This window comes from Oenanthe melanoleuca, chromosome 19 (assembly GCF_029582105.1).
Source record: "Oenanthe melanoleuca isolate GR-GAL-2019-014 chromosome 19, OMel1.0, whole genome shotgun sequence".
In the NCBI taxonomy this organism is placed as follows: Eukaryota; Metazoa; Chordata; class Aves; order Passeriformes; family Muscicapidae; genus Oenanthe; species Oenanthe melanoleuca.
This window is the reverse complement of record NC_079352.1, coordinates 2,949,197-2,967,246: the sequence shown is the minus strand read 5'-3', so window position 1 is coordinate 2,967,246 and position 18,050 is coordinate 2,949,197. Positions and strand designations below refer to the sequence as shown.

General features: G+C 47.5%; 2 protein-coding genes across 3 annotated transcripts in view; both read left to right on the top strand.

The window, feature by feature from the left end:
* The window catches only part of VPS53 (VPS53 subunit of GARP complex), a 62,691-nt gene extending 56,684 nt beyond the window's left edge, over window positions 1-6,007 (top strand). For both annotated transcript variants that reach the window (XM_056506965.1, XM_056506964.1), the window contains exons 21-22: window positions 2,434-2,538; window positions 3,519-6,007. In XM_056506965.1, the coding sequence (XP_056362940.1) occupies window positions 2,434-2,538; window positions 3,519-3,683 (270 nt within the window). In that variant the 3' untranslated portion in view covers window positions 3,684-6,007. The remainder of the gene's footprint in view (window positions 1-2,433; window positions 2,539-3,518) is intronic.
* A 2,588-nt stretch (window positions 6,008-8,595) lies between these two features.
* RFLNB (refilin B) lies at window positions 8,596-17,826 on the top strand. Its single transcript, XM_056506977.1, has 3 exons — window positions 8,596-8,870; window positions 10,614-10,723; window positions 15,323-17,826. The coding sequence occupies exons 1-3, from the start codon at window positions 8,670-8,672 to the stop codon at window positions 15,636-15,638; spliced, it is 627 nt and encodes a 208-aa protein (XP_056362952.1). The 5' UTR covers window positions 8,596-8,669; the 3' UTR covers window positions 15,639-17,826.
* Window positions 17,827-18,050: the final 224 nt, after the last annotated feature.

The window sequence follows — 18,050 nt, the reverse complement described above, 5'->3', positions numbered from 1 at the left end:
CAATCTGCAATTGCACATGAACGTTTGTGAGGCTGGCTGGGGGCTCTGCCAGCTGCTCTGCAGAACTGGCTCACTCCCCTTGGGGTTGGGTTTGCCCCCACTCTCTTCTAATACCACTTTTGAGTTTTCACCCTCACTTTTCAAGGCAACCAAAGGCTCAAGTTCTGCTTGCTAGGAGAGTTGGGGCACCAGGTTCCCTCAGGAGCTTGTGAAAATCAGAGTTTGCATTGGTGAGTGTCTGGTGTGGGGCAAACCCCAGGGTTCAGGTTACTCCAGGCCTTTGTGCAGACTCCATCACGCAGGGGAGCCAAGCCGTGCTTGAGTCACCTGTTTACTGTCTAGTGTAACAGCCAGTGCAAACATGTCTGGGTTACTGTATTCACCAGAGCCCTTTTTCATTTTCCAGACCTGGTGCCTGGAAAATGACCCAAAAGCAGTGTGTTGTCTTCTAAAAAGCAGCGAGCAAAGCCATCTGCCCTTCCCAGTTGGTGCTGGAGTGAGGAGTCAGGATTGGTCCCAGGAGAAGCTGTGGGAGCTGTACAGCTGTGACCTCCTGGGTGCTGGGATTGTCCCCTGCTCGCCAGCAATGCTGGGAAGGCATTCCTGTGAGGGAATTAGTGGGACCTGGGGTCAGGCAGGACAGGCAGCTGCCAGCCAGAGGCTCCTGTAAAGCACAGCCAAGGCAAGGGGGGGTGAGGAGCCTGAGCTGCCCCTCCTCACCTGCTGCTCAGCATGGCTTTGCTGCCATGCCCAGGGGAATGTCACAGCTGAGCTTGTGCTCTGGGTTCAGACATTAGCTCTTGGAGTAAGGTGGCTGAGCTGTTAGTGAATTGGAGTCTAAGTTTTCTTAGAAATGACCTGAATAAAAACGTCCTGGTTCGTGCTAACAGGGGCAGGGAAGATTGGTGCCTGTTGTGTACAGAGCAGGTTGGAAGAGTAATGGAAGTAATTTGTGTGCCCTCAGCATGACACTGGAGGGGAAAGCAGCACGTGGAGTGCTGCAGGTCCCCAGGCTGTGCCCCACAGCCCCTGCTGGCCCTGCTGCTGCACAAAGCACTTCTGGCCCCAGTGTACCTGCAAATCCAACAGCCACAGGCTGACAGCACTGGGAGCTGCAGGGTGTGTTCTCAGGCTTGTTCTGGGCCAGGTAATTCAGGAACACAGACTTTGGGCCCCTGGGCAGCACAAATAAATAAATCCATTCAGCTGAGCCCCACAGAGCACAGATGGGAGTGGAGAGGAGGGCACTGGGCCATGCACATCCTGCAGAGCCCTTCCCCTTCTCCTCTGGCTATGCTGTCTGAAGCTCCAGCTTTTCATCTTGGCAGAAGATTTTTACAAGGGCTGTAAATTAAGGATTTATAGGTGTATACATGGCTATGATGTTTCAGTGGTCTGAAGTGCAGGGAAAGAAAGAAATGTCTTGGGGACAGAATACAGTGTGGGGTGAGCTGGGTCAGTGCAAACATATGGAAATGTTTTTGGAGACAGGGAAGAGTCTGGTCTGGTGCTGTTTCTGCCCATTTACACACACACACATACACAGAAAGATGGTTTGTTCCCCAAAAAGATGATTTGGCTGCACAGCATTATTAAAAGATGTGTTCTCTGTGGAACTTGCTGCTTGAGCACATCAGTGAGGGATCATCTTACCAGCTTTGAGGCTGTTTTGATTTTTTTTTCCTGATTTTTTACGATTGCTCCTGAGCAGATGTTGGTGGGGGGTTCCCATCCTTCATCCCAGCCTCTCCAAGAGGAGCTGCACCCCAAGCACAGGGTGGCTGCATGTGGCACTGCTCCCCCACTGGTGACACATCAGGAGAGCTGCAGAGCAGAGAGCTGTGGCCCAGGCTCTCCTGGGGAGCGAGGGAGTGACCACAGAGTGTGTCACATTCCCCTGGGACACACTGTGTGTCCTGCAGGCAGGAGGGACAGGCAGCCAGAGGGAGGCTCTGGACAGTGTCCAGGCTGCCTGGTCTCTGGGGACTTTGTGAGTGTCACCAGCACTGCCAGAGCTGTCCCCTGAGCGACTCTCCAGCTTGTCTTCCCCGTGCAACATGATCAAATCTCGAGCTTTAACAATGCCCCAGTGCCTGCCAGCCCTCAGGCCACAGACAAATCCTGCTGCTCTTTGAAACATGATGCAGAGCCCATGAGCAGCACTGCTGTGCTGGAAGAGACCCAACTTCCTCCCTGCTCCTTCCTCTGCTTCTCTTCACTCACCTTTACCTCCCTCAAAAACTGCCTCTTTCTTGTTCCTTAAACATTTTATTTTACCTTTACCTCCCTCAAAAGCAGCCTCTTTCTTGTTCCTTAAACATTTTATTTTAGGAGCAAGTCCTGCTGTCACTCCTGTGCCAGAGTTGACTGAGTTCACACTGCCTTTAACTCCTTGCTATTCTTTGTCTGATCTCTTGTTCCTTGTCTTGGCAGGTGGTGATGGCTCCACATGAGCCCCCAGTCGTGTTTGTGGACAATTACATCAAGCTTCTGGCTGACTGCAGCACTGACACATTCCAGAAGATCCTTGACATGAAGGTCAGAACCTGTCCAGGGCTCATCCTCTAGTGCTGTGTCCTGGTTTGAAGGACAGGTGACTGCCAGTGAAGGCAGAAGCTTCTCTTTGAAATGGAGAATGTAAACCCCCTTCCTCCAAATTACTATTACAATTTTGAAATTAAGGGGCTCTCAGGCAAAGATAGGGGAATTAGGAATAACAATTCTTTACTAGGAAAATTAAAATAGAAATGCAGTATTACAAAGAACAATCCCAAAACACTGCCAGAGTCAGAATCCAAGCTGACACCCTGTCAGTCAGTCAGGGTGTTGGCACAGTCCCATTCAATGGTGGCTGCATCCTCCTGCAGTGGCAGATGTGGTTCTGTTGAAGCAGTGGTGCAGTTTTCCTCTGAAGGTCCAGGGATGATGTGGAAAGGTCCAGCTTTCCTCTAGAAAAGTTCAAAATCTCAGTTTTTATCTAGGTAGGAAAGGCTTGGCTCCTCCCCCTGGCTGGAGCATCTCCCAGTGGGATGATGTAATTTTATCAGTCATACAGTGGGAATTAATGGCCCATTAGCAGATGATATCTCCCTGGAGGAAGGGTGGGTTCTGGGAAAGATAAAGATGATTCCCCCCCTGGTTTTATAGATGGCCCATTAGCAGATAATATGTGCCACAGAGATCAGGGTCACTGCCCCACCCTTCAACAGATGGTGACAGAATTCACATTTCTGGCCACATCAGTCCAACACATCCTGCTTGGGGATTGTTGACTGTTGTGGATTCTGAGGGGCTTGGGGGTGGGAGAAGCACTGTAAAACAAGTGTATCTTCACTCTGAAAGTGGAGTTGCTACTGAAGAAGAAGCTTCCAGTTCATTTCCCATTTTCCTACCTGCTCTGAGCTCGGGGTCACGCAGAGCTCATTGCTCAGCTCGGTGGGTGAGCAGGAGGTGGAGGCTGGAAATGGGCAGTGCTGCAGCTGCTCCCAGACGGGTGAACGTGTCCTTTGCTCCCTCAGGGCCTGAAGAGGAGCGAGCAGAGCAGCATGCTGGAGCTGTTCCGCCTGCGCCTGCCCGCGCCTCCCCCCGGCGACGGCGCCGCCATCGCGCTGAGCGCTGCCACGCCCGAGCAGGAATCCTCCCGCATCCGCAAGCTGGAGAAACTCATCAAGAAGAGACTCTGAGCAGCACAGGGAAGCTCACAGCTCGGGGCTGGCAGCAGGGAGGGGGAGCAGAGCTCGTCAGGGTTGGAGTTCCAGCCTGTGTTGTCGCTCCCAGTCCCTGTGATCTCTCAGCCATCAGGGACTGCCACGCTTTGAGACCGAGGGAGAATCTGACCGAGGTGTTTGCCCTCAGCTTAGCAGGAGTGAAAGCCAGAACCTTGCCAGTGATGGAGAAAATAGAGGCATCTGGAAGCTGCCAGCAGCTACAGAAACAATTCAGGTGGATCCAGAGACTGTGATGCACTTGGTGTTGCTCTCACCCTGGCTGAGCTCCTGCTGCAGCACTGAGGGTTTTGCCTCAGTTCTGTGTTACTGCTCACTCCCTGCTGCAGAGCTGTTCCTCTGAGTCCTTATTTATTGTGGGGTGGGGGGAACCAGCCCCAAACCATCACCACCACCACCAAAACCCCAACCCTTTAACAGCTGGGATCTGGCATCTGCAGCTCCACTGAATCATTGAGATGTCCCAGGAGGGAATCCCAAGGCAGATTTCTCCCCTGCTCCCAGGACAGGCATGCATAAAGCACCGTGAAACAGCAAGGCAAATCCTTTTCAGAATAGGAGGAAAGGGCTGAATTAATGCCTTCTGCACCTTGGCAGAGCTCCTGCCAACCAGCTGGCAGCCTTGGCTGCTGTTGGAGCTTCAAAGCCAAGCAGGACATGAGTGGAGCCCTCTCCAGCTGCTTGGTATTTCCCTGGCGTGTGCTGGGCTCACCCGCTGTCCCCAGTGGGATCCCATCCTTCCTGGCCAGCTTCTCTCCCTCTCTCCACAAAGAGTCCTTCATGGAGCAAGTGTCAGACTGCTCCAGCCCCTCCTTCTCACTCCAGCTGGCGTGTCCCAAGCAGGGATGTGCCACCCTGGCACCTCTGCTGCCCTGCAAGGAGAGCTGCTGGGAATGTTGGCTCTGTCAGGGAGCCAGGGCCTCTTGCTGGGACAGGAGCCTCAGGCTTCAAGGCTCTGCTCCTGTGAGCTTCACTTGCAGCAGTGCAGAGGGGAGGAGAACCAGCAGTGAAATGTTCTGGATAACCCAGGCCCCTCTTGCCATGGCTCCCAGCCCCAGAGCCAGCGTGGAGCAGGGTTGGGATCAGTGGATGCTTCCCCAAGGAGTTTCCATGCAGGGAGGCCTCACCTTGTCATTAGCCCTGCTGGGATTCTTCCCAAACTCCTCTGTACCCTTTCTGGGAGACTTTGAAGGCACATGCCCAGCCATGAGTGAGTCCCACATGGGTGTAGGGCAGATCAACCAGTCGTGCCTGCATTATTTAACTCAAGCTTCACTTGCATGTGCAGGAAAGAGAAGTCCTGTACCAATGTGGCAGGTAAGTAACAGCCCTGCTGTCAGATGCCTTCCTGGGAGGGTTGTGCTCCCCACCAGGGCAAGTTTGGGCCTTAGGACTGTATTTATTTAGGGGCTGTACTCACAGGGATTGTTAAAGTCACTGCTGCACCTCAGGGAGGGGTGGGGATCAGGCTCCAGGAACATGAGCTGCATCCACCCAAACCCAGAGCTGCACTGGGATGGGGAGTGAAGAGCAGCAATATCAACACCAGTGGGGAGGGACAGCAGTTTCTCATCACTCCAGTTGTACAAATCTGCTGTTGCCTCGTTTACTTCCTCTCCTGATTCCCTGTTAGGTGACAAAAGAAGGAACAATTGGAAGCACATTGGGATTCTGAGCAGCCATTCCCTGAGGACAGATTATCTCAAGGTGCATGTGCAGCATGGCTCACGAGGTACCACGCTGCAGAGCTGGAGAGGAGGGAACAGGGGTTTGCAGAGATTCATTATTCCCATGAGGGGATGAATAATTTATTTTAGATGAATTTCTCTTTGTTTTGTCTAAGGCTAAGTCTCTCACTAAATTATGAATAGCTGAAGACGATGTTGAAGTTATCACTGTGTGTCTTACCCAAAGGCTTCCCCCATTTCATTCTCTGCATTTCATTCTGTAGATAAGAGGAAATAAAAGCAGAAATGAATTTTTAGTTTCAGCCTTTGAAGAATGCTACAGGGCTGTGTGTTTGGAGTTCCACTTTCAGAGAGCAAATCCACAGTTTTCTACTTCTGGTGTAAGAGTTTTGTGCCCCTGGCTCTTGGGTGTTTATTAGATTTGGCAGGTCTCTATTTGTGCATTAGCTCTTTGGAGTTTACAGCTTTGGGGAATAAAGGATGATTATGTGTTTTCTGTACAAAATACCACTTTTTATGGTTTCAGGCCGGGGTGTAATTCTGGCTGTACGTGGGGTGTGACACTAAAATTAATTAAATGGTGACTGATGCTCATTGCTGGGTGTTTTCTGTACTGCAAATCCCAGTGGCTGGGATGGACCTCACCCAAAACGTGCTGGACCCAGCAGTCCCTGCTGTCCATCTGCTCCTGCAGCTCCTCTCTGCCTTTTCCACCTTCCCTGGCAGCATCCACATCCACAGCAGCTCCTGCACCCCGTGGGTGGCTCAGGGCTCCCGACCTCGTGCCCCCAGATAATCACATCATTTCTTCTGTCTGCCCCTGCAGGAGCCATTTCAGAGAGATCCTAATTTTTCCTTTGAAATTAATTAAAGGGTAGTGCCTTTTTCCACGCTCTGCATGAGGCTGGAGCAGCTCCTTTCGCTGGGAGAATTAATGACTCATTTGCTTTCCTCCTGCCCCCTCCACCCTTGGGCAGGAGCAGCGCCCGGCGCTGGGTGTTCCTCTCTTTCCCCAGATTTACAGCCAGGACTCTGAGCATCCAAGTGACGATGTCCAAGCCTCCAGGAGCCTTTGCTTGGCTCCACGAGGGCGGTGGCAGCAGGGCTGTAAAAGCTGATGAAACCTCAGCAGCTTCAGCCACGTGCTGTCAGCGCTCATCCCTGCCCTCACCCCCAGTGCTGGGTGAGCACAGCTCCTCTGTGACACATTTCCCATCCTTTGGAAATAACTTTTCCATCCTTTTCAAATAACACAGCATCCTTTGGGTTGGCTTTTCCCAGCCACAGCCCCCGTGTGGCATCGCCTGTGCTTCGGTTGCTGATTAAACCGAGCACGCCCAGCCTGGTGGAAAGTCCTTTATGGAAGGAGGATCTTGATAAGAGACTTGTGTCTGCCCTGTCCTGCCTGTGTGTGGGCAGTTAAAGAGTAAATAACGTGGACAAACAGCCAGGGGAAAAGATTTCCAATGCCATCATTGGAAATGGCACAGGTTGGTACAGTTTGAGAGATTTAAAACCAGTCAGAGTTTCCAAGAGGGCAGAGTACACGTCCGAAAAGCAGAGCCCCTGTACACAGTGACTCAACAGTACTGGAGCTACTGAGCAGTTAAAATTCTGCTTAAACACTTCCTTTTCATCCTAGCAGGCAGGTCTGGATGTTGGTGCTGCAGGAGACCCCAGGGTGGGCTGCAAAGTCCAGGAATGAGAACCTGGAACTGCACAAAAATCACCCTTTGTGTCAAGCCACGCCAGAACAGGAGAGTTTTTTTACTAGTAAATAAGGAGCAGAAAGATTTCCAGGAGCTCTGCTTCTCCCAGGCACTGAGATCCCTCTCACTTGGACCCTGGTCCCCACGGGAGTGGCTGTGGCAGCACCCACAGCTCTCAGAGGCGACTGCTGGGATGTGCCCCGAGTTCCCCTCTCCTAAATTGCACTTCAGTGCAATATAGTGGGTTATTGGCAGCGTGGATTTTCACCCAGGAGCTGCACAGCAGCTCTGAAATGATGATTGTGTACATCTGGAAACTGCTCCAGTGCCTTCCAAGGCATCTGATTTCATAAAGGGCTTTTATGGGAGATTTTAGAGTGAGGAGTGACCAGTTTTCCTACTGCTTGCAGAGACCAGCATCTCTTTTTTGGGAGGCCATACACTTAAATTAGAAGAAGAAAACACCTGTCCAGCACATTTGCTCAGACCCCAAAGATTTCAGTCAAAATTCTTAATGTTCTTTTTCTTTCCATCTGCATTTTTCAGCAAAGACAAACAGCCTCATAGTATTTCTTCAAAGGAATGTAAATTCCTTGAGGAAGTCTCCGGAGTTCCCAGCCCCGCATAGCTGCAAACCACAGACGCCTACGGCTGAAAGTTCTGCTCTGCTTTTAATTTTGGGGCAGGGAAGGAATTTTTTCCAGAGGTTTGGGTTCACTTGTGCTGGGCCCGTCAGCCCAGACTGCTGCTTTCTGCGCAGGGGAGTGTTGACTTTGGCCGGCTGCAGAGTTGCTTTCCCTCCACAAGAGTATTCCCCCACCAAATCTGATGACATGGCGCAATTATTTCATTAGGATTTTCCAAAAAAGGTTCCCTCGGTCTCCTGTAGTGCTAGAAAGAAGCGTTTCCTTCTGTTCTCTTGTTTCGGCTTCGGCAGCTTTGCCTAAAAAATGCAATTAGGGGCGGCAGCGCTGCTGCCTGAGCCTGAATGCTCGGGAATGGGGAGGGAGAAAGAGCAGCCTGGAGGGAGAACTTGGGGGGCTTAGAATCCCTGAGACTGGGGGAAGCACCCCAGGATCTGGCAGCTCTTTCAGTGCTCCCCAAAATCCGTGCTGGCAGCACTTTGGGATGCTGCGATGTGGGTTGGACCAGGATGCGCAGAGCGCAGCTCACCGGGTTTCACAGAATCCCAGAATCACTGAGGTTGGGAAATACCTCCGAGATCATCGAGTCCAACCCATCCCCACCTTGTCAACCACCCCAGAGCGCTGCGTGCCGCTTTACCCGGTCCGTCTTTGCCCGGGCACGGTGCCTCCGCCACCTCCCGGTGCCCGATCCCGATGCGGGACGGGGCTGCGGGCATGGGGTCACCCGGAGAACAGGGACAGCGGGGCACGGACAGCCCGGGGGGCACAGGGACACGGCGGGACACGCTCCGGGCCTCGCTCCTCCCCTGGCCTGGCCCCTCCCCGGCCCCGCCGCCCCGCCCGGTGCCGGAGCGCAGCGCGGGCAGCGGCCGGGCCGGGGCGGGCAGCGGCGGCTCGGCCATGGTGGGGCGGCTCAGCCTTCGGGAGGTGCCCGACCTCCCGGACATGAGGAAACGGGGCGATTCTGGCCTCGACAGCCCCGATTCCGGCTTGCCCCCCAGCCCCGGCCCGGCCCCGCCGCCTTGGCTGCTCTCCTCGGGCAGCCCCGACCGCGCCGCCAACGGGATCGCGGAGCCCGAGCCGCCCGCGCCCTCCGCCGCCGTGAGTACCGGCCCTTCCTCCCTTCCCTGCCCTTCCTCCCTCCCCGCCTGCTGCCGCCCCTTCCCCGCCCGCCCGCAGCCCTCCGGACCCTCCAGCCCCGCGGCAGGTGCGGGTCCCCGGAGCCGCTGCCCTCCGTTCCGCGCATCCCGCGGGGAATCCCCGTGCGGGAATCCCGGCGTGAAGAATCCCGGTGCGGGAATCCCGGTGGGAGGAATCCCGGTGCGGGAATTCCCGTGCGGCAATCCCGGTGCGGGAATCCCCGTGTGAGGAATCCCCGTGTGAGGAATCCCCGTGTGAGGAATCCCGGTGCGGGAATCCCGGTGCGAGGAATCCCGGTGCGGGAATCCCGGTGCGAGGAATCCCGGTGCGGGAATTCCCGTGCGGGAATCCCGGTGCTGGAACCCCGGTGCGGGAATTCCTGTGCGGGAATCCCGGCGTGAAGAATCCCGGTGCGAGGAATCCCGGTGCGGCAATCTCGGTGCGGGAATCCCGGTGCGAGGAATCCCGGTGCGAGGAATCCCGGTGCGGCAATCTCGGTGCGGGAATCCCGGTGCGGGAATCCCGGTGCGAGGAATCCCGGTGCGGGAATCCCGGTGCGGGAATCCCGGTGTGAGGAATCCCGGTGCGAGGAATCCCGGTGCGGCAATCTCGGTGCGGGAATCCCGGTGCGGGAATCCCGGTGCGGGAATCCCGGCGGGAGCAGCGCTGGTTTCCCGGCGCTGTAACCCAGCCCTCCGGCCGCTGCTGTGTCCCGGAATGGGAAGGATCCCGCCGGGACCGGGGATTTTCTCAAAGCTCCTCTCCCTCCTGGCCCAGGTCGGGCAGCACGTCTTTGGAAATCCCTGTGGAAAGTTATTCCGGAGTGAAGCACTAACTTTATTGTGGTTTGAATTAATTTGGTTTTTTACCGAATAACTTCTGGTGCAAATACTTTGGAGACTGCAGGTTTGAAGGAAAACTCGTTTTTCTACAGGGATGCTGCTGCGAAATTGGAAAAGGCCATAGGAGGGAAAGATGCTCACAGCCCCTCGATAGTGAACACACGTGCAGAGGTGGTTTAGGAAACACACACGGGTTGGGTTCCATCCCTTCAGGGCTGCTCGGGTTTCCTTGGCTGTGGGATTTGGTGTCAGGAGAGGAGCACAGGGACAGGCAGTGAATCACCACTCAGAGGAGCGAGTTAATCCTTCCCAACACCCGGTGTGTGAATTGGGTTGGATTTAATGCCTTCAAACAGCAGCCAGGGCACAGCTGTGGGGCGAGGAGGTGGCTGAGGTGCCTGTGATAATTTCCTGCTGTGGTTGTTTGGGGTGAGTTCAGCAAGGAGAGAGCTCTCAGACACCCATCAAATGCTGGGTTTATAACTTGAGCTGGGTTAGTGCAGGGAACAGACCACCCTGCACCGAGGGTTGCATTCCTCTCTCATTTCCCAGAGTGGCTCCACTGAATGAAGCTCCTGAAGTTAGGACCTTGTCTTCCAAAAATGCTCCTGCCACCTCTGGGATGCTTTAGACCAGTGTGGAGTCAGGCCCAAAGGATGCACCTGTAGCACATCTTGGTCTAGCAGATCCCCCTGCACATAAATGTGAACCTCAACAGCTCCATACCAAGGGATACATAAATCTGTTTTCCCGAGAATATACTGCACTATAACATAAAAGTTATGATAACAATATGATAACATAATACAATATAACAATATGATAACATAAAACATTTTGCTTTTTTTTTTTTTTTTCGCAGAGTTCTGTGTTCTCCCCCAGCCCCATTCTCTCCAGCTGCCCTCCAAGATTGTGTCCTTTATCCTTTGGAGAAGGAGTTGAGTTTGACCCTTTACCAGCCAAGGAAATAAGGTAAATATTGTGCTACAGTTGTCTCCTTTGGAAGGGGTTAGAGGAGTTAGCCTGTGAAGGAGCAGTTAGGCCTTATCAGTGCCTGTGAGTCAAGTTAATTTATTTGCAGAGCCATTGTTCACTGCAGCTGTACATTCCTGGACCTGGACATTTGTACATTTGTTTTAATCCCACCCATGTGGTTGTTTTGTTGGTTATTTTTCCAGGAAGACTTTCTTATATTTTACTCTCCTGCTTTTCCTTCCTTGCACTGCTCCAAAACGTTGCCCTTCAGCTGATTAACCAGGAGGGAATTGTGAGGGAAGAGCTTCAAACATCTTTCTAGGACTGTTTCATTAAAGGAAAGAAACGCTCTTGCAACCTCATGGTTTTATAATAAGCACTTTCTATCTTTACAGCTGTGGCTGATTGTGTGAACTAAAAGAAATGGTAACATTCAGAGGAGTGCATAATTCTTTTTTTTTTTTTTAATGCACTGCATCACTTCACAGCCTGTGAATTATTCCTTTGATTTGCAGTAATGAGAAGGCTCCTGGTTGATGACTGTGCAATTAGAGGGAGGCTGATAAAATCAAATGGAAGCCTAATGCAGGGGAGGGCAAGGAGAATTACATCCTGGTGTGGGGAAGGAGCTGTGCTGTGGCTGGAATTAGCAGTTAACTCCTTGCTTAGTGCAAAAGCCAAGACCTCCTTTTGCAGGAGGATTTGTGTGTGCAGGCTGGAGTTGTGCTGCCTGCTGAGCCTTGGGGTTTGTCAGAGGCTGCCCCTGCCAGGGGTGGTGGCAGAGCAGACCTGGGAGCCCTGCAGGGCAGGTGGCTGTGCTTCCCTGGGGGAGCTGGCGTGTTTGTGTGCCCAGGAGGATCAAGGTCTGTGCTCACACAGCTCAGGGGGTGTTGGTGCTGCTGGCAGAGCAGTGATAATCCTGGGAATGCTCTGCACCAGGCTCTGTGCTCATCCTGGGAGTGTGGCAGGCACCACAGATGGTTCTGTGTGAGCTGGGATGAGGAGCCTCAAATCCCCCACAGCAGCTCATCCTCAGCCACCTCAGATGGCCCATTTTGCAGGACATCATTCATAAAACCTTGTCCTTTTATTGACTCAAATTATTTACTAAAAGTAAAGAATTGTTGGCCTGACACTGCACAGAGTTATTTCCATGGCTGAGGTCAACAGTGCTTGAAGATTGTGTTTCTGTGACTGCAGTTTGTCTCCACAGAAATACTCTCCCAGCTACAATTGCACTGCTGTAGTTAAACCTCTGTGGTTATATTAGAATTACTTATTTCTATTGCATATAAGTAAAAAACCTTATTAAAAAAAAGCCTTATAAAATCATAACTTAAGCTTATTACTTCAGCTAAATACAGTTAACAGCTAGCCTAATAAATTCCCATAAGAAAAAAAGTTAAAGGAATAAAAATCAATTAGCACAACAGTCTGTTCTAGTAAGAAAACCAATATATCCCATATATATGGTGTATAACCAATATATAGGTGTATATATATTATACACTAAATAAACTAGGAATGTATCCCATGAAAATCAATAAAGTTTAATGAACACATACAATAAACTAGTTTTCACTAGATCACTAACCAATTAAATTTAACACAGTACCTCCTAATATTTCCTACAAATACGAGCTAAACAAATAAATATATATTATGTGATCTATGTATATCTTTATATTATAATCTATATAATATCTAATCTATATTATATATATTATCTACTCTATATAATAATAATATATAATATAATATAATTTTATAATTATTACAATCATATAAATATATTTTATAATTATAAAAATAATGATATAAGTACATAATAATTATATAATGATGATAGTAATTTTTATATAATATTTATATTATTCATTATTATCTGAAGAAATATATGAAGAATTATATGGAGAAATTAGAGTGTGCTTGTATTACAGCACTGTTGTACCCAGCCTTACCCCAGGGTGGTTTTGTGTCCCAGGCAATATAGAATTTATATAACTGTTATAATTATATAAATACTATATAATATATTATATAAATACATTTTATAATTAACAGTATATTTTATAATTAATAATATATATTGTAATTAACAATATATTTCATAATTATGAAAATAGCCTTACCCCAGGACGTTTTTGTGTCTCAGGTAATATATAATTTATATAAATTTTATATAATATATTGTACAATATTATTATATAAATACATTTTATAATTAATAAAATATTTTATAACTATAAAGCTAGCCTCACCCTAGGGCGATTTTGTGTCTCAGGGCATATATAATTTATATAACGGTTATAATTATATACATATTATACAAATATTATACAAATACTATACAAATACTATATAATGTGTTTTATAAATACATTTTAAAATTAATAATATATTTTATAATTAACAATTTATTTCATAACTATAAAGCTAGCCTCAACCCAGGGCGGTTTTGTGTCTCAGGTAAAATATAATTTATATAATGGCTATAATTATATACTTATTATACAAATACTATATAACGTATTATATAAATACATTTTTAAATTAATAATATTTTTTATAATTAACAGTATATTTTATAATTATGAAAATAGCCTCACCCCAGAGCGGTTTTGTGCCTTCAATAATATATAATTTATATAATGGGTATAATTATACACGTATTATACAAATACACATATTATACAAATACTATATAATGTATTGTATAAATACATTTTAAAATTGATCATATTTTTTATAATTAACAGTATCTTTTATAATTATGAAAATAGCCTCACCCCTGGGTGGTTTTGTGTCTCCGGTAATATACAATTTATATAATGGGTATAATTATATACTTATTATACAAATACCATATAATGTATTATATAAATACATTGCAAAATTGATCATATTTTTTATAATTAGCGTTTTATTTAATAACTATGAAGCCACCCTCACCCCAGGGCAGTTTTGTGTCTCCGGTAATACACAATTTATATAATGGTTATAATTATACACATACTATACACATACTATATAATGTATTGTATAAATACATTTTAAAATTAATCATATTTTTTATAATTAACAGTATCTTTTATAATTATGAAAATAGCCTCACCCCTGGGTGGTTTTGTGTCTCCGGTAATATACAGTTTATATAATGGGTATAATTATATACTTATTATACAAATACCATATAATGTATTATATAAATACATTGCAAAATTGATAATATTTTTTATAATTAACAGTATATTTTATAATTATGAAAATAGCCTCACCCCTGGGCAGTTTTGTGTCTCAGGTAATATACAATTTATATAACGGTTATAATTATATACATATTATACAAATACTATACAAATGCTATACAAATACTATATAATGTATTATATAAATACATTGTAAAATTGATCATATTTTTTATAATTAGCGCTTTATTGAATAACTATGAAGCCAGCCTTACCCCAGGGCAGTTTTGTGTCTCCGGTAATATACAATTTATATAATGGTTATAATTATACACATACTATACACATACTATATAATGTATTGTATAAATAGATTTTAAAATTAATCATATTTTTTATAATTAACAATATATTTTATAATTATGAAAATAGCCTCACCCCAGGGCGGTTTTGTGTCTCAGGTAATACACAATTTATATAACGGTTATAATTATATACATACTATACAAATACCATATAATGTATTATATAAATACATTGTAAAATTGATCATATTTTTTATAATTAACAGTATATTTTATAATTATGAAAATAGCCTCACCCCAGGGCGGTTTTGTGTCTCAGGTAATATACAATTTATATAACGGTTATAATTATATACATATTATACAAATACTATACAAATGCTATACAAATACTATATAATGTATTATATAAATACATTGTAAAATTGATCATATTTTTTATAATTAGCGCTTTATTGAATAACTATGAAACCAGCCTCACCCCAGGGCGGTTTTGTGTCTCAGGTAAAATATAATTTATATAATGGTTATAATTATATACATACTATTCAAATACTATATAACGTATTATATAAATACATATTTAAATTAATGATATATTTTATAATTATGAAAATAGCCTCACCCCAGGGTGGTTTTGTGTCTCAGGTAATACACAATTTATATAACGGTTATAATTACATACATACTATATAATGTATTATATAAATACATTGCAAAATTGATCATATTTTGTCTAATTAGCGCTTTATTTAATAACTATGAAGCCAGCCTTACTCCAGGGCAGTTTTTTGTCTCAGGTAAAATATAATTTATATAATGGTTATAATTATATACATACTATTCAAATACTATATAACGTATTATATAAATACATATTTAAATTAATGATATATTTTATAATTATGAAAATAGCCTCACCCCAGGGTGGTTTTGTGTCTCCGGTAATATACAATTTATATAACGGTTATATTTGTATATTTATTATACAAATACCACATAATGTATGATATAAGTCCATTGCAGAGTTGATCCTGTTTCCCTAACGAGCGCTGTGTTTGGTGGCGCAGCGGCTGAGCGGTGTGTGTCTGTGTGTGTGGCAGGTACACGTCGCAGGTGCGCTACGGCTCCGAGCGGCGTTTCATCGCGGCCGTGTTCCTGCCGCAGGGGCTGCGCGTGGCCGGCTGCAGCCAGAGCGTGCTGTGCGTGCCCGACTGCTCGTGGCGGCGCTACCGCAGCGAGGTGCGGCTGCAGCCGCGCCACCGGCCCCAGCGCTTCGCCTGCACCACCATCGTCTACCCCAAGCACGCCCGGACCGTCTGCACCACCACGCTGGACTACAACTGCCGCAAAGCCGCGCGCCGCTTCCTGGCCAGCGTGGAGCTGGAGAGCTCCGAGAGCCCCGGGGACGGCTGCTGACACAGCCCTGCTGCGCGCCCACCCGCTCGCACACACACCCACCCACCCACCCACCCACCCATCCATCCATCCATCCCTGCTCCTGCTCCCCGGCTCGGCACCGCAGCCCCGCCGCGGCTGGTTTGCTGTGGGAGCCTGGCGTGGGTTCCCCTCTCTCCTTCCCCGCAGCAATCAGGTGAAAATAGCAGCTGGTGGTTTCCTGCAGGTAAGGGGGAGTGTGGAGTGGTGGCTGGCAGGTGGAGATCCCTGTGATGTGCAAAAAGTCCTTTTTACTTTTGCTGTCCTGCAGAGAACCCTCCAGGTGTGGTTACACACAGGGCTGTCAGCTGTTTCGGTTGGAAATTGCTGGGAAACAGAGAAAAACCCGGAACTGTGCATTTAACACATACCAAAATGTTAACACACATCTTGTGCAAAGGTGTAAATTGGGAGGAAGAGGAGTTCTGAGCAGAGCAGGAGACAAACTGCTTCTGCAGCTGCAGGCACAGAGACAGGACGGTGTGATTGCAGTTCTCTGGGTGCTGAGGGAGCTGCACCTGTGTTCTGTGTGACACACAAGTGTTTCTGTGCCTGCAGCAGCGCTTGGAACAGAGAATACCAGGCCAGGAATTATCCCTGTGTTGTTGGATCTTGGTGATGTGGAGGTGGAAAACCACAAGTGCCTTGTTCTTACCCACGCTGGCTGTGTGCACTAAAGGAGCTGTGAGCAGAGCAAGGTTCAGATGAAGTGCTGGGCAGAGGGACCCAGGATGGCAAAGGAGGTGCTGGCTTGGGTGTGAGACCCTGTTGTGGTGGGGCTGGGAGGAGGGAAGCAGGAGCAAGGTTTGTAGTGCACAGCAGAACCCACAGCTGGAGCTCTGCTTCCCCACTGAGCTGGTACAAATCCCTGTCCTTGGGTTGGGGATGTCACTGGGATGGGGCAGCCTCTGCCTGTCTGCAGGCTGCTGGAAAACCTCTCCTGAGAGCGTGGTGAGTTTGGGGACCAAAGGGAGTCGCTTCAGATCCTCTGAAAGTTCTGTCTGGGTGTTATGTGTGTTTGTTTGTCGTGTGCCTTGATGGAAACAAGACAGAGAGGTTTCCTTCCTTCCCCAGATTTATTCTCCTGTGTTGACAGAGCGTAGTGCGGAGAGCATCTGCTTTGGGGAGCGTGGGTTGTGCTGCTTTTTTGTGTGGTGTAGCCTCTCAGAAACACCTGCTAGTCCTGTCTGAGCTGGGCTTTTCCACATTTTCCAAAACTCTGAGGTGTGGGTGTGCAGCACCAGTCCTGGAGCAGCTCTTTCAGGAGGATTGGCAGTGCACAGCCCCAGGGGTGAGTTTTGTCAGGGGCAGCCTCAGCCTGTTGCTGAGCTGTGCTTTGTGTGTTTGTGCAAGTGTGGTGGGTGGTGTGGGAGTGGGAGCTGGAAGGAGCTGGGAGATGGAGAGTGCAGCAGGAAGGAAACCTGGAGTTTGTATGGTTTGGGTGGGTTTTTTATTGTTGCTGTTAGGGTTGTTTTTTTTTTTTTTTTACTTATTTATTAGCTCAGAAAAGAACACCCTTCTCCTTTGGTAGTTGCCTAAAACAATCCCAGGATGAGAGAGGACGGGGTGGCTCCGGAGCCAAGCGTCACCCTGGAACATTTTGGTCTGGCAGGCTGCAAGGCTGGGCAGATGTGTCTTAACCAGATGGTGCAATCCTGCCCAAAGTGCTGCCCCAGGATGTCCCTGTGGTGTAACAGAAGGCCCAGCTCACCCCACAGCCCGTGGGGTTTCACACTTCCCTCTCTGGTTGCTCCATCCCTCGCTCCCGGAGCTGCTGCTGCTGGACACAGAATTCCAGGAGCACCTGGAGCCTGGCTTGCTCCCACAAATGCTCTCCCAATGGATCCACTTGGAACAGACCTAAGAGCAGCTTGTTTTAAGTTGTAGCCATTAGTCCTTCCTAGTTAGAAGTGAAATAACCCACACAGTGCCCCTCACTCTCTGGTTTTAGGATAAAGCACCTGATTTTTATAAAGCAAGCAAACTTAATATGTACCTCTTAAGAATATTTTAATTGGTAGAGATACCTTTTAAATTATTTATGTTCCAACATTTGCAAAGCTCTGATTAGCTCTGTGCAAGTGTTCTGGTGTCTGTGATGTTTCCCACCCCCTCCTTCTGATTTTCAATTTGTCTTTTACTTTATTGGTAATAAATGATCTGAAAACCATCCTGCAGGGAAGTCTCTTTATTTCTCATTCAAAGCTTTTCAGTGTTTATTGTGGTAGTTACTTGGAAATACATTATATTTCCTGTCAATCCCAGCTCCCCTCCTTTCTCTTCTATTTGTTGTTTACATATTCTAGGAGGGTGTTTCCTATATAAAACTGTCTATTTTAAAAACCAAACCAACACCAAATGATGTGGATTTGTCAATTTAGTAAGAGATTGAAA

Bases quoted from the DNA above. Each gene is read 5' to 3' on its own strand.
- RFLNB (XM_056506977.1), top strand. From the start codon at position 8,670: ATGGTGGGGCGGCTCAGCCTTCGGGAGGTGCCCGACCTCCCGGACATG. The intron at 8,871-10,613 runs GTGAGTACCGGC...TTTTTTTCGCAG, and splicing joins CGCCCGCGCCCTCCGCCGCC to AGTTCTGTGTTCTCCCCCAG. The intron at 10,724-15,322 runs GTAAATATTGTG...TGTGTGTGGCAG, and splicing joins TTACCAGCCAAGGAAATAAG to GTACACGTCGCAGGTGCGCT.